The following is a 12,977-nucleotide window of genomic DNA, read 5'->3' as shown; positions in this document are numbered from 1 at the left end:
GCCCCCTCCTCGTGCCCTCAGTCCTCCTCTCCCTCGTTCGCTCCCCCTGGCCCACACTCCAATCCCAGCACCCCCACTTTTATTCCAGTGCCTCCAGTTCCATCTCGGGCCCTTCCTCGTGCCTCCAATTCACTCCTAATAGCCCCCAGTCCTCTGCCAGTACCATCCCATTCCCCTCCAGTCACATCCTAACGTCTCCCAGTTCCGCTCCCGTTGACTCTCTCTACCCCATCCCCATACCCCCAAACCCACCCCCCACTGCTCCCAGCCCTCGCTCCCCCCCGGCCCCGCCCCCCTCTCTGCCACGGAGGGGGCGGGCCACATTCTGACTGACAGCTCCCCCGCGCCCCTCGCCCAATCCTCTCCTCGCGTGGGCGGGCCCTAGCGTCGCTACTCCTCTCCCATTGGTCGATCCGCTCGTCCCGCCTCCTCCTCCTCGTCTCGCCCAATGACGGGGCCGCGTCGGGGCGTGGCGGGCGACGAGGGGCGTGGCCGCCGCCGTGGCCGCGGCATGGAGGAGCGGCCGCGCCGCCGTTGAGCCGCCGCCATGGCCAAGAGCCGCGGGGGCGGCGGGCCCGGCTCGCCCGGCAGCGCCCGGGGCCTGGCGGGCACCCGAGAGAGCCTGGCGGAGGCGGGCGGCGACGAGCTGAGCTCGCTGGGCTCCGACTCGGAGGTGAACGGCGGCCCCGAGGAGCGCCGCGTCGATAAGTTCGGCTTCATCGTGGGCAGCCGCAGCGCCGAGGGAGCGTGAGTGGGGCGGGGGGGGCGGGGGGGAAGAGGCCGCGCGGAGGGACCCGCGGGGAGCCCCCCGGGAACCCCCCGTCACGCCCGGCCCTCCTCCCGCTGCCTGCGCGCGGCCGAGGCCTCCCCTCCGCCTTCCGCCCTCCGGGGCCTGCGGCTGCGGGCACGGACTCGGCCTCCGCGGGAGCCCCCGCTGCTCCCCGGCCCCGTCCGGCGGTGCGGTGCGGTGCGGTGCCGCCCGGCCCGGAGCGCTGCGGGCGGCGGCCCCGTCGGGGTGACGATCCCCGGGTCGGCACCGCCCGCCCGCAGCCGTCGCTTTTCGGGGCGCTCCCGGTGCGTGGGGCCGCGGCTTTGGGGCCCGGGGCGGTGCCGGCTCAGGGGCTCCGGTTGCTCCCGGCGGGGCCTCCGTCCGGGATGGCCCGCTGCCTGCGGGAGCGCCCGCCCGGGGCGGCCCGGTGATAGAGACGCCGGGAAGGGCCGAGCTGTCATCCTCCGGCTGTCCCCGTGGCACCCGATGCAGCCGTCCCTGCTTGCCGACCGTTGCCGGCTGGCCGGCGGCTGCTAACGGCTCCCAGCCGCGCTGGCACGGCTCCAGCAGGCGATGGGCCAGCCCAGCATCCAGCATCCAGCTCCCTCCTGCTTCCCACGCCTCGCCGAGCCCCACGCAGCCCCCACACCCGTGGTCCCGGGGCTGGGAGCTGTTTGAAAGCTGCTCAGAAAAGATCCTGCTTGGCCCCGTCTGACCCTGGGTGCGACCTGCACATCCTGCAGCACCAGGCAGACCCCACAGGGACCAGCTGGCCCTGCAGAGGGGCAGTGCATGGAGCCAGCAGCTGGCAGCCCCTTCCCAGGCAGCCCTGGTGGGATTGTTCATTGAAGTTAGGAGCTGCAGGAAGGCGTTCTGCTCCTCCTTAGGACCCTGGGGCTGGGTGGTCTCTGGGATGATGGGTGCAGGGCTTGTGGTCATGCTGATGATGTCCCTTTGCCCCGCAGACTGGAGGAGGTTCCTCTGGAGGTGCTGCGGCAGCGCGAGTCCAAGTGGCTGGACATGCTCAACAACTGGGACAAGTGGATGGCCAAAAAACACAAGAAGGTGAGTGCCCACCCGCTGCCTCCAGGTGGTGGGGAGGGACGGCTGCATGTAGCAGCATCCCAGTGAGACTTAAATGCAGCCCCCACGTCAGCGGGTCCCCACAATCGTGTTGCCTTTGGGTGATGCTGTTGGCTCAGGTGGGCTGTTCCCCCCCAGCCCAGCTGCTGCTGCTCACAGCTGCTCCCTGCCGGGCTGCAGCTTCCCAGAGCTGGCTTGGCTGCCTGTGTGCAGCCATGGGAATTGTTAGGTCATGGAAACTTCTGCTCTGAGCATCTTGCAGACTGAAAACAACAACAACAAAAAGCTGTAGGTAGGAAGTGGTGGAGGCTGCTGTGCGGGATGCAGCCTGCGGGCTGGGGCTGGGCAGAAGGCTCAGCTGTTCAGGGCTGCTTTGGTGTTCCCCAGTCCCCTGAGGGTGTGGATGGGACGCAGTGAGCCTGGGGTGCTGCTGCTGTGTCTCTGACAGAGGGCGAGGGTTGGCACGACCCTGGTGTGCCATGCCCCTACTTGGAGCTGTCTGCAGCGCTCCCTGGGCACCGCTCGGTGCCTGGTGACCCACAGAGGAATCCCTCATCAGCTTTTTGGCTGCTTGCAAAGGATTGCTGAGAGCTTTTGGGGACGCAGCGGGCGGGCGCTTTGTTTCCGCCGGTGCTTTCCAGGCTCGGGTGAGTGCCCCAGCAGCCGTGCTGCTGGCAGGCAGCTCCCCCATGCTCGGGCTGAGCTCCAGGAGGTCCCCATGGAGCTCTTTGCGCTCTGTCCTTTAGCAGAATCAGTGCCTGGAGCCTCTTAGGTCTGCTCCAGAGAGCTGCTCTGTGTCCAGGCCCTGCAGCCGGATGGCTCGTTTGCACCTGCACTTCTCTACTATGCTGAAACAGAGCTGTCCTGGCTCAGATCCCACGAGTGCTGTGTGCTGCTCCCTGCCCTTTCCATCCAGCCCGTGGGAGTGCAGACGCATGGGCAGCTCCAGCAGCACTTTGCTTGTGGCCTCCCCCGGCCCGTACGCATTCCTGATCTCCCAAAGGGCACACGGGGGGTGGCAGTGGGACAAAATTTGGAGCTCGGTGGGGGGAACCGGAGGGCTTAGCCTGCCCCAGCTGCACGGCTTAACCGAGCTTGAGCTCCCAGCAAGGCGGCTTCCTTCCTGGCTGCTTAGGCAGCAGGAAGGGGAGTGAAGAAGGAGCTGTCAGCAGCTGAGCTGCCCATGGCTGCCTCGGGCATCGCCCGCTGTGTTTCCTGCTAGCATAAAGCCCTCATGGGGCTGAGTGGGTAAACAAGCAGTGCTGTGGTGAGGGAGCAGTGAGGAGTGTGGCGTCAGCACCACACTGGGCCGGACTGCTTGGAAACACAAGGGCTTGCTCCTGAGTTACGCTGGCAAACAGGGAGAGCAAGCTCCAGGTGGACAGGCAGTGCCCGGGGCTGCTGCGCCTTGGGGAGCTGTGTGCAGAGCACTGGCACTGCTCAGGCACAGGGTGTGTGCCACCCAAGCGAGGAAGTAAGGCAAGGAGACTGTGTTGGAACTGCGCAGGGCTTTGTGCTCAAAGCATCCATCTCCTGGGACCACGGGGAGATTGTGACACTGCTTCACCAGGGCTGGGGCAGGATGGGAGCAGGAAAGGACACCGTGTGGCTTCAGGTGGCAGTGGCAGGGTTAAGCTTGTTGGCTCCGTGCTGCAGGGCTGGCACCCACGCTGCCCAGCCTGGACTTTGCTCTGGCCGGTGCCAAGGAAACCTGGGGCTGGCTGGGCATGGAGCTCAGGGGCTCAGAGCCTGCTCCTTCTGTCCCAGGGCTGCGTTAGGGCTGCAGTCCTCTCCTCTGCTTAGGTTGTGGTGGTGTGGGGAAGGAGCCAGCCGCTCCCTGCTTGGCTATGACGTTTGCTTTTCCAGTTGCTTTGAGGCAGAGCTAGGCTTGTTGGGAGTTGTTTGCAGGCTGCATGGCCTCAGTTAGCTCCAGGCACCTCCCTGCAGCTCTTTCTTGCTGACATGCCAAGAGCAGGACTGGGGAGAAGGGGCTGAGCAGATCCCAGGGTGCCCACATGTATCAGCACAGAACCACAGGGCACCCTGTCCCTTGTGGTACGAGGGCACATCCCCTGGTATGAGGAGTGCAGTGCTGGCCTGGCCCACGTCTTGCCCTGGGAGTGCTCCTTGCTGCTCTACAACTCCTCTGACAGCTTTGTTCCCTGCACAGATCCGGCTGCGGTGCCAGAAGGGGATCCCGCCGTCGTTGCGGGGCCGAGCCTGGCAGTACCTCTCCGGCAGCAAGGTCAAGCTGGAGCAGAACGTTGGCAAGTTCGATGTGAGTGGGACTGGGGACCTTCCTGTGCCTGCAGCTCTGAGGAGCACCCCAAGCAGCATGAGCTGTTGGGACAGATGTTTGGAGTAGCTCCAGCTCCGTAGTAACCACACCGGTGCTGGGATGGAGCTGGTACGTGGTTGGTGCTCTCATCCCAACCTTCTCCTCTGCAGGAGCTGGATGTCCTCCCGGGGGAGCCCAAGTGGCTGGATGTGATCGAGCGGGATCTCCATAGGCAGTTCCCCTTCCACGAGATGTTCGTGTCACGCGGAGGCCACGGGTAAGTGGAGCAGCTGCATCTGGAGTGGAGCTGTGGGATTGCTTATGTGGAGGATGAATCCCAGCCTGTGGGCTGACTCCTGGGGGCGGATGGACACTGTGCTGTCAGTTTGGGTCTGTGGGGAGGCTGCTGGGCTGTGTCTGTGCCCACCCCCCTCGACATCTCCTCCCTCCTGCAGGCAGCAGGACCTGTTTCGGGTGCTGAAGGCCTACACGCTGTACCGCCCGGAGGAGGGCTACTGCCAGGCCCAGGCCCCTATTGCTGCCGTCCTGCTCATGCACATGCCAGCTGAGGTATGGGGCAGACCTGCTGCTGACACCCGTGGGGTGGTGCTGGCGGGCACGGCTCAGCTCGCAGCACTGCATTGCCCCGAAGCACAGCCCTCAGCCCTGGTGTGCTCCGCGTGGTCCCATGGAGCAAAGCATGGCTGCAGGGCTGTCCCTCATGGTGCCTGCCGCTCACCCACTGTCCCTTGGCTTGCAGCAAGCGTTCTGGTGCCTGGTGCAGATCTGTGAGAAGTACCTTCCTGGATACTACAGTGAGAAGCTGGTGAGTGAGGGGCCCACAGTTCCTTCCACAGAGCAAGAAGGGGTGCATGAGCACTCCCACGCTCAGGGATGGGGCTCAGCATAGCTTTACTGCCATTGTCCGTGGGGCACAGATCTAATAGCAGCATTCCTGGTGGACTGGAGCCAAGCTCAGGGAGGCTGAGCCAGGGCCCAGGGTCATCCAGCACTGTCCCTGCAGGAGGCCATCCAGCTGGACGGGCAGATCCTCTTCTCGCTGCTGCACAAGGTCTCCCCCGTGGCCTACAAGCATCTGAGCAAGCAGAAGATTGACCCCATCCTCTACATGACCGAGTGGTTCATGTGCGCCTTCTCTCGCACGCTGCCCTGGAGCTCCGTGCTGCGTGTCTGGGACATGTTCTTCTGTGAAGGTAAGGGCTGTGTCCTCCTGGGGTAGTGGGACGTGGCACAGGACAGCCTCTGCTGTGGGGTAATATAGCCTGGTGAAGGAGAGGCACCAGGAAGACCTCACTGAAACCTTCCAGAATTTAAAGGGGCTGTAGGGAGTGCAGTGACAGGACGAGGGGTAATGGCTTTGAACTAAAAAGGGGAGAGATTTAGATGAGTTGCTTAGAAGAAGCTCTTTGCTTAGGGAGTAGTAAGGCTCTGGCCTGGGCTGCCCAGGAAGCTGTGGGTGCCCCAACTCTGGTGGTGCTCAAGGCCAGGCTGGGTGGGTCTCAGCAGCCTGAGCTGATGGGAGGTGTCCCATCAGTTAGCTTGCATCAGTGCTTATACAAATAAACCTTGCAATGGGCTGTATTGTCCCAGATGCCAGCATTTATCCTTGTGCATGCCCTGGCCGCTAGCAGCACCTGCTGGCCGAGTGCTGCGTCCCAGCTCAGCAGGCATCCTCCTGTCCCACCTGCCACTCGCAGCCTCACTTCTCTGCTTCCAGGGGTGAAGATCATTTTCCGGGTGGGCTTGGTGCTGCTCAAACACACCCTGGGCTCCTCAGACAAGCTCAAGTCGTGCCAGGGCCAGTACGAGACCATGGAGCGGCTGAGGGCCCTCAGTCCCAAGATCATGCAGGAGACCTTCCTGGTGCAGGAGGTGAGGTGCTCCTGGGTGGGCAGAGCGCCCGTCCCCCACAGACCCGGCTTTGGGGTTACCTCTGCTCCTGGGGGGTGGCACTGTCACCCAGGGAAAGCCATCGGTAGCACAGCTCTCCCCCCGCAGGTGATCGAGCTGCCAGTGACGGAGCGGCAGATCGAGCGGGAGCACCTGATCCAGCTGAAGAAGTGGCGGGAGACGCACGGGGAGCTGCAGTGCAAGTCCCCCCCGCGCCTGCACGGTGCCAAGGCCATCAGCGAGGCCGAGCCCCCCACCCGCAAAGCGCTGGAGCCCGTGCCCTCCATCATCGTCCCCCCTGGGCCTGCCCCGGTGCCCAAGGCCCGTAAGAGCAAGGAAAAAAACCGTGAGAAGGCCTCGGGCAGTCCGGCCAATGGCCCTGGGGCTGAGGGCAACGGGGCGCCCGGAGCTGCCCGTGAGCTGCTGCACCCCCACAGCTCCCCCCACCACCAGTCCAAGGAGAGCTTATGCTCCCGGGAGAGCGAGGACACGTACTTGTAGGGCTGGCGCGGCCCCACGGCCGGGCTCAGCTGGGCTGTGCACGGACCCGGGCTCCTGGACGCTGCCCCCTCTGCGGCCGAGGGCAGGAGGGGACCCCAGGGTGGGAGGGGACCCTCGTGGCGCCTGGTGACGGGGGCTTGGGGCTGGAGGGAGCAGGATGTGGCTGATGCAGGCTCCCGTGGCACCGTGGGGACACCGTCTGGGTGCCCACTTAGGGTAGGAGCTCAACCCAGAGTGGAGACATGGGGACGCATCCAGCCATGCTGTCCCCAGCCCTGCAGGGTGCTGGCACCACAGCGGTAGGAGCCCTGGCACGGGGTGGCTGAGCCACCTGAGCTCCCACGCCTCACCACAGGGGCCAGGCACGAGCCCCCCTCCTTGTCCCCTCATCCCTTGTCCCCTGCATCCCCCCCCCATCCCCTGCCCGCCCCACACTCTTGGGGCAAACCCAGACCCAGTTCCCCAATGCTCGGGGCTGGGGGTACGTGAGGAGTTGGGAGCAGCCACTGTCCCCCCCCCCCCCCTCCTCTTTATTTAGTGAGGATGTATCAAGCTGTAGCCCAATATGTAGTATGACTTTACCTATTCACTGAGCCTATTTATTATTCCTCCGTGGCAGTAACTCTTGCAGGCCGGGGGCCGAGGTTGGGAACTGCAGGTGGGATGCAGCGGGATTCGAGGCAGGACCCCGTGCCCTGCAGGGCCGAGGTGAGCCGGGGCTGGGTGCTGCCCGCTGCGGGGTCCCCTCTCTTCCCCCCTGCCCCTCGCCGTGGGCAGGGGGAGGCTTTGTAAAATACAGCGGGGCAACGTGGTTTTGTACAAAGGGGAAATAAAGCAGGATTGTGTAAAGGCGCAGCGCGTGCGGCTCCGTGGGTTTAACGTCTCTCGTGGGTGGCATTGCAGCATCCTTATAAACGGGGCAGAGCTTGTGCACCCCGTGTGACGATCCACCTGGCCGCCCCTGTCCCACCCCAGTGTCCCCAGTCCAGGAAAGGAGCACTGGGAGGACACAGCAGGGAGGTGACCCGCCTTGCTACCCCTCCCAGCCCTGAGGGCCAACGCTGTTTGAAGCACAGATGAGAGACGCCGAGCTCTGCTGACACACCTGGAGGTCACCTCCAGCCCTTCCCCCTGCAGTGCAGCCCCACTTCTGTGCTTTCCACACCCAGAATGGTGCTCACAGAGCAACCTGGGTTGGAAGGGACCTCAAGGATGATGAATCTCCAACACCCTGCCACCAGCAGGGCCACCAAGGTGCCCGTTTCATACTAGCCCAGGCTGCCCAGGACCCCATCCAGTCTGTGTGGAAGAGGGGAAACTGAGGCAGGGATGGGGCACTCACAAGCTCTGGGCAGCTGTGCTAGCTCCTCACCACTCTTATCGTAAAGAATTTCCCCGACATCCAACATCAATTTCCCCTCCCTGATCTCATCCTGCTGTTCCCTACCCTTTCCAAGAGCTGACTCCCCTCCTGTTTTACAGCTCCCTTTAGGTCCTGGAAGGCAACAATGAGGTCACCTCGCAGCTTTCTTTTCTCCAGGCTGAACAAGCCCAGCTCCCTCAGCCGGTCTTTGTAAGGGAGGTGCTCCAGCCCTCTGATCATTTTGTACCTTTCCTATGGACCCCCTCCAGCTGCTCCCTACTGGGAGCTCCAGATGTGGACACAGTACTGCAGATGGGGCCTCACAAGAGCAGAGCAGAGGGACAATCCCCTCCGTGTCCCTGCTGGCCGCCCCTCTGCTGATGGAGCCCAGGATACCATTTGCTTCCCGAGCTGCAGGAGCACCCTGCTGGCTCACGTTAAGTTTTTCATCCACCAGGACCCCCAGGTCCTTCTCTGCGGGGCGGCTCTCAAGGACTGCTCCTCCCAGTCTGTCTAAGTGCTCCCTGAAGGCAGCAATGGTGCAAGAACTTCCACTCCCCCTTCCCAAACTCCATCTTCCCGTGAAGGAGCAGCCGCGGGGAAGAACCCGCATCCCCCCCCTCCCTCCCCGTCCCTTTAAATCCGCGGATCCCGACCCCGTCGGGTTGGATGAACGCGGGGCGAAAACTCCCAAAGCTCCGCGGGACCGGGATGAAGGGGTGGGGGGGACGGGGGGAGTGGGGCGGGGCGGGCGGGTGCCCCTCCCGCAGCCCGGGGCGGTGCCGGGACGGGGCGGTCCGGTCCCGCTCGGCCCTTATAGCCCCGCGGAGCCCCGTCCCGTCGCGGCGCGGCCGCCATGGACCTGCACATCCTGGAGCACCGCGTGCGGGTGCTGTCCCTGGCACGCCGCGGGCTCTGGCTCTACACGCACCCGCTGCTCAAACTGCTTTTCCTACCGCAGCGCTGCAGGTACCGCTCCCCTTCCTCACCCCTTCCTCCTCCTCCTCCTCGTCGTCGCGGTCCCACGGCCCCGCGTTGTGTCCCGGCAGGTGTAAGTTCTTCAGCCTGACCGAAACCCCCGAGGACTACACCATCATGCTGGACGAGGAGGGCTTCAAAGGTACCTCCACTGCTGCCATGAGTTGTGGCCGGCCTCAGCCCGGCGCTGCTCGGAGCTCTGCGGTCAGCGCCGGGGAGCTGCCGTGCTCCGGTTCTCCCGGTTTGGCCGCTCCGGTGCTGCCCGCAGCCGTGGGGACGCGGCCGTGCCTCTGCAGTGGGACGGGGCGGGGAGTGGGAACGCTGCCCTGACCCTGCTCCCGCCGTCAGGGCGTGCTGGGGGTCTTCGAGCCCTTCCAGGTCAGTCCCTCTCCCTGGAAGGCGGCACCGGGCGATATCCCCGTGTTGGTGACCCTATGCGTGTGGCTGCGGGGGTCTGACCCCACGGGCCGTGCTGGGGGGGGGCACATCCTGACCCCGTCCTTTGCTCCAGAGCCCCCCTGGCCGGGCTGCATCTCCTGCTCAGCCCCAAGGAGCAAAGGTCAGTGGCTCGGCCGCTCACACCCGGCTGCAGCCCAGCTCCCCGCTGCTGCACGGAGGAGCCGGGCCTGATCCCCACGCATTGTTTTATTCGGGGCCTTAGGGACAAATGCTCCTGGATCCCGAGGGGTGGGCGGGAAGCAGCAAACAATGGCTGCGAGGCGGCCGCCCGCTGCACGGCGCCGGGCTGGGGGGCTGCCAGCACCCCCGGAACACCCCGTGGGGTCCTGCTGCACCCCCGTGGTGTCATTCATGGCTTTAGGGCACGGCGAGGCCCTGGGACCGGCTGCTCCCCAAGGCGTGGGGGTATCTGGGGACGCCCATGAGGTCACAGCCCCCCCCTGCAGCCCCCGGTTCCTACGGGTGTTGAAAAGCCATTAAGTGGGGACGCGGCACCGCGGTCCCCGTCCCTGGGAACACTTCCTGCGCAGGAACAGGCGGCTGCCAGCACCCTGGGCTTGGGATCTCTGGATTTAACCTCACTCCTCCTTTATTGCTGCAATGAGTTGGGCGGTCTCAGCTCAGTGCTGCCTGGCTGCTGCTGAGCAGTGAAGTCTGCGGGTGCCCACCCGGGGACGTGGGGTGCCGAAGGAACAGTGTGGCCCTGATCCGTTCCTTCCTGGGGAGCGGGTGTGGGGCAGGAAGGAACCGGCCGGCACGCTCACTCCCTGCCAACAACAGCAGCTTTTTGGGAGGCAGCCCTGGCCTCCCGCCAGCACGGGCTCAGCCTCAGGGATTGTGGCTTGTCGGAGCCGGGCACGATGCGAGGCCACCCCACGTCCCCAGCGGTGTCACGTAGGGGCAGGGGATGGGGTGGGAGACGCGGGCAGCCCCAGGGGTCTTAGTGTGCTGCACCCACTCGTGGCCAGCCCTGCAGGTGCAGGACGAGAGACACATCCCAGATTTGGAGGCTTTGTCCCCATGCCCCTTGCTGCACGGGGACAGCACTGACTCATTTCCCCATATGCCAGCACTCAGCACCCTGTGGTGCCATCGGAGCAGGGACGTGCGCTGTGTTACACCCCTTGGTGCCTTGGCCACGATGTCCCTGCTGTCACCAGGCAGAGTGCAGCCACCTGCACATCCCCTCCTGTGTCCCTTATCCCAACCTTGCAGGGACCGGGACCCACTGTCCCCTCTCGCTGGGGTCCCAGTGGGGTTGGGGACACAGCACAGCCCCACACCATGCCTCGGTTTCCCCTCTCCCACACAGAGCTGCCACCCTCCGAGTTCATGCAGGTGGCAGACTCGACGTGGCTGGTGCTCAGCGTCGTCTCCAACGGCCGTGCTCCGTCCGGCTGCCAGGCCACCGGTGTCACCAAGATCGCCCGCTCCGTCATCGCGCCGCTGGCCGAGCACCACGTCTCGGTGCTGATGCTCTCCACCTACCAGACTGACTTCATCCTGGTGAGCTCGGCGGGGTCGGTGCCATACGGCCTTGGGGTCTGCATGGGAGCTGGTGCAGACCCCACTGAGCTCTGGGGACAGCCGTGGTGACACTGTGCCACTGCCAGGTACGGGAGCGGGACCTGCCTGTGGTCATTCACACCTTGGCTGGGGAGTTTGATATCTACAAGGAGGAGAACGGTGAATCCATCCCGGTCCCCTGCGATGACACCACCAATGGGTTCCTCAAGCCAAAGTCGGGTGAGTGGCACCGGGATGTCACCTTATTCCCAGACAGCACAGTGCCCAAGGGACGCTCCGTTGCAGACACCCCGTGCTTTGGGAACCCCACAGAGTGCCCCAGGGGACGCTGCTGGCCCCGGTGGCCGCGTGGTGGCACTGCGGTGCTGTCCCCAAGGGCACAGCTGACAGCCGGTGGCTCTGCCCCGCAGCCTCCAGCCCCACGCTGCACCCCGTGCAGAGCCCCCAGAACCGCTTCTGCATCCTGACGGTGGCACCCGACACGCTGCCTGCCATCGCCACCATGCTCATCGACGTCCTCTTCTACTCCCACAGGTGAGTGACAGGGCTGGGGACGCCAGCGTCACCCCTCACTCACTCATTCACTCCTCGAGCTCCGCGTGCGTTTTGCAAACCTTTTGCTCCCTGGGGTCTGCCACCCTCGGGTGCTGCCAGTCCTGCTACCACCGCGCAGGGGGACGAGCTGTGCGCTGCAGCCACACAAAGCAAAAGACTAAAGGTGTTTGGGTTCGTTTTTTTTTTGTCAAATGGGGTGGGCTCCCACCCCCTACAAACTCAGCAGCCCAAGTTTGCCAACTCCGTTCCCATCTTGGGGACACCGCGCTGCCCCGGTGTCACCCTTGTCCCTTGCCCTGATTCGAGGTCCCTGTGCCATCCTCTCCCCGCAGCCCCCCCAAGGAACCCGGTGCTGCTGAGCTCGACTCCATCACCTTCTTCTCGTTCTCACTCATCGAGGGCTACATCTCCATCGTGATGGATGCAGAGACCCAGAAGCGGTAGTTGCCGTCCCCAGGTGCCCCCACCCAGCGCTGTGTGGGCCTGCCGTGCTCAGCTCCCTCTGTTTTCAGGTTCCCCAGCGACCTACTGCTCACCAGCTCCAGCGGGGAGCTCTGGAGGATGGTGAGGATCGGTGGGCAGCCCCTGGGCTTCGGTGAGTGCCACCGTGGGTCTGCCCGGGGGTGCGGGGATTTGGGGACCCCTCTGCCCCCACCCCTGTGCGTTGCTGTGGCGGTGACACCGCAGTCCCGTTGCTTCCCCAGATGAGTGCGGCATCGTGGCGCAGATCGCTGAGCCGCTGGCTGCTGTCGACATCTCGGCCTATTACATCAGCACCTTCAACTTCGACCACGCGTTGGTGAGCCCCGCACACGGCAGCGCGACGTCCCCGCGTCCCCCCGTGGGGCTGACGGACTTTTGTCCCCTCAGGTCCCCGAGGAGGGCATCACCGAGGTCATCGAGCTGCTGCAGAAGCGCCAGGAGAGCGGCAGATAGTGGGCAGCTGTCCCCACGCCGGGTGGCGGCCCCGGGGACGCTGCTAGTTGCCTTCCTCTGCTCGGGTTCCTGCCCGGTGTTCTCAGGGTGCAGAGGGTCCCATTGAGGGTTCTGGGGTGGTGGGGAGCAGGGGCCTGCGTGCCCCACGGCGATGATGTGCCACAGCCCCAGCGGAGGTGACAGCATCTGCTGCCTGTCCCCACACGTGGTGTCTGTGTGGGATGGTGGCTGTGATGCTCAGGGGGCTGCAGGGGGAGGTCAGGGCAGTGCTACGGCCCCGTGTCCCCTTGGGGATGCCCCTAGTCCCTGCCATTGTGTATTGTGGGGAGACAGGGGTGGCTCCCCAGCTCCTGGCAAGCTGTTACACACTTTTTAATGTCAATAAAAGTCCTATTTTTTGGTGTTCTTTTCGGAGTACACCGTGGCTGCAGCTGGGGCCACCCTACAACCTGCACGGTGCCACTCCTGTCCCCACCAGGGATGGCTGTGCCCGGATGCAGCGCAGCAGGCGGTGGCCTCACTGCTGCCCTGATGACACCCAGGGAATGGGGACACACTTCGGGGCAGTCCTGTGACACGTTTGGGGCAGGAAGTTGGTCCAGACGGCCGCCACCGTG

The 12,977-nt window shown here is 64.7% G+C and overlaps 2 protein-coding genes across 4 annotated transcripts; both read left to right on the top strand.

Moving 5' to 3' along the window:
* The first annotated feature begins 498 nt into the window (after positions 1-498).
* TBC1D10A (TBC1 domain family member 10A) lies at positions 499-7,394 on the top strand. The gene is made up of 9 exons (XM_065738802.1): positions 499-747; positions 1,735-1,834; positions 4,023-4,130; positions 4,301-4,407; positions 4,586-4,700; positions 4,891-4,956; positions 5,155-5,344; positions 5,869-6,023; positions 6,150-7,394. Exons 1-9 carry the CDS (start codon positions 548-550, stop codon positions 6,540-6,542), a joined length of 1,434 nt encoding a protein of 477 aa, XP_065594874.1. The 5' UTR covers positions 499-547; the 3' UTR covers positions 6,543-7,394.
* Positions 7,395-8,742: 1,348 nt separating this feature from the next.
* Positions 8,743-12,608, top strand: CASTOR1 (cytosolic arginine sensor for mTORC1 subunit 1). 3 transcript variants are annotated; one of them, XM_065738798.1, is made up of 9 exons: positions 8,743-8,874; positions 8,955-9,025; positions 10,655-10,848; positions 10,956-11,088; positions 11,280-11,403; positions 11,757-11,864; positions 11,937-11,988; positions 12,129-12,223; positions 12,295-12,608. In XM_065738798.1, the coding sequence occupies exons 1-9, from the start codon at positions 8,762-8,764 to the stop codon at positions 12,464-12,466; spliced, it is 1,062 nt and encodes a 353-aa protein (XP_065594870.1). In that variant the 5' UTR covers positions 8,743-8,761; the 3' UTR covers positions 12,467-12,608. The 3 variants fall into 3 exon arrangements, with proteins under 3 accessions (XP_065594870.1, XP_065594872.1, XP_065594871.1); XM_065738800.1 differs by having other exon boundaries at positions 11,937-12,019; positions 12,129-12,219; XM_065738799.1 differs by having other exon boundaries at positions 11,937-12,019; positions 12,295-12,447.
* Positions 12,609-12,977: the final 369 nt, after the last annotated feature.

Source organism: Cyrtonyx montezumae, unplaced genomic scaffold, assembly GCF_038088225.1.
Source record: "Cyrtonyx montezumae isolate F1298 unplaced genomic scaffold, pur_monq_1.0 scaffold_23, whole genome shotgun sequence".
Taxonomy (NCBI): Eukaryota; Metazoa; Chordata; class Aves; order Galliformes; family Odontophoridae; genus Cyrtonyx; species Cyrtonyx montezumae.
The sequence above is the reverse complement of the archived record's forward strand: the minus strand, read 5'-3'. Positions and strand labels throughout refer to the sequence as shown.

Excerpts from the sequence above, each read along its gene's own strand:
- CASTOR1 (XM_065738800.1), top strand. The coding sequence starts at position 8,762 with ATGGACCTGCACATCCTGGAGCACCGCGTGCGGGTGCTGTCCCTGGCA. Across the intron at positions 8,875-8,954 it reads TTCCTACCGCAGCGCTGCAG|GTGTAAGTTCTTCAGCCTGA; the intron begins GTACCGCTCCCC and ends GTGTCCCGGCAG. Across the intron at positions 11,089-11,279 it reads GTTCCTCAAGCCAAAGTCGG|CCTCCAGCCCCACGCTGCAC; the intron begins GTGAGTGGCACC and ends TCTGCCCCGCAG.
- TBC1D10A (XM_065738802.1), top strand. The coding sequence starts at position 548 with ATGGCCAAGAGCCGCGGGGGCGGCGGGCCCGGCTCGCCCGGCAGCGCC. Across the intron at positions 4,131-4,300 it reads AGAACGTTGGCAAGTTCGAT|GAGCTGGATGTCCTCCCGGG; the intron begins GTGAGTGGGACT and ends TCTCCTCTGCAG. Across the intron at positions 4,408-4,585 it reads GTGTCACGCGGAGGCCACGG|GCAGCAGGACCTGTTTCGGG; the intron begins GTAAGTGGAGCA and ends TCCCTCCTGCAG.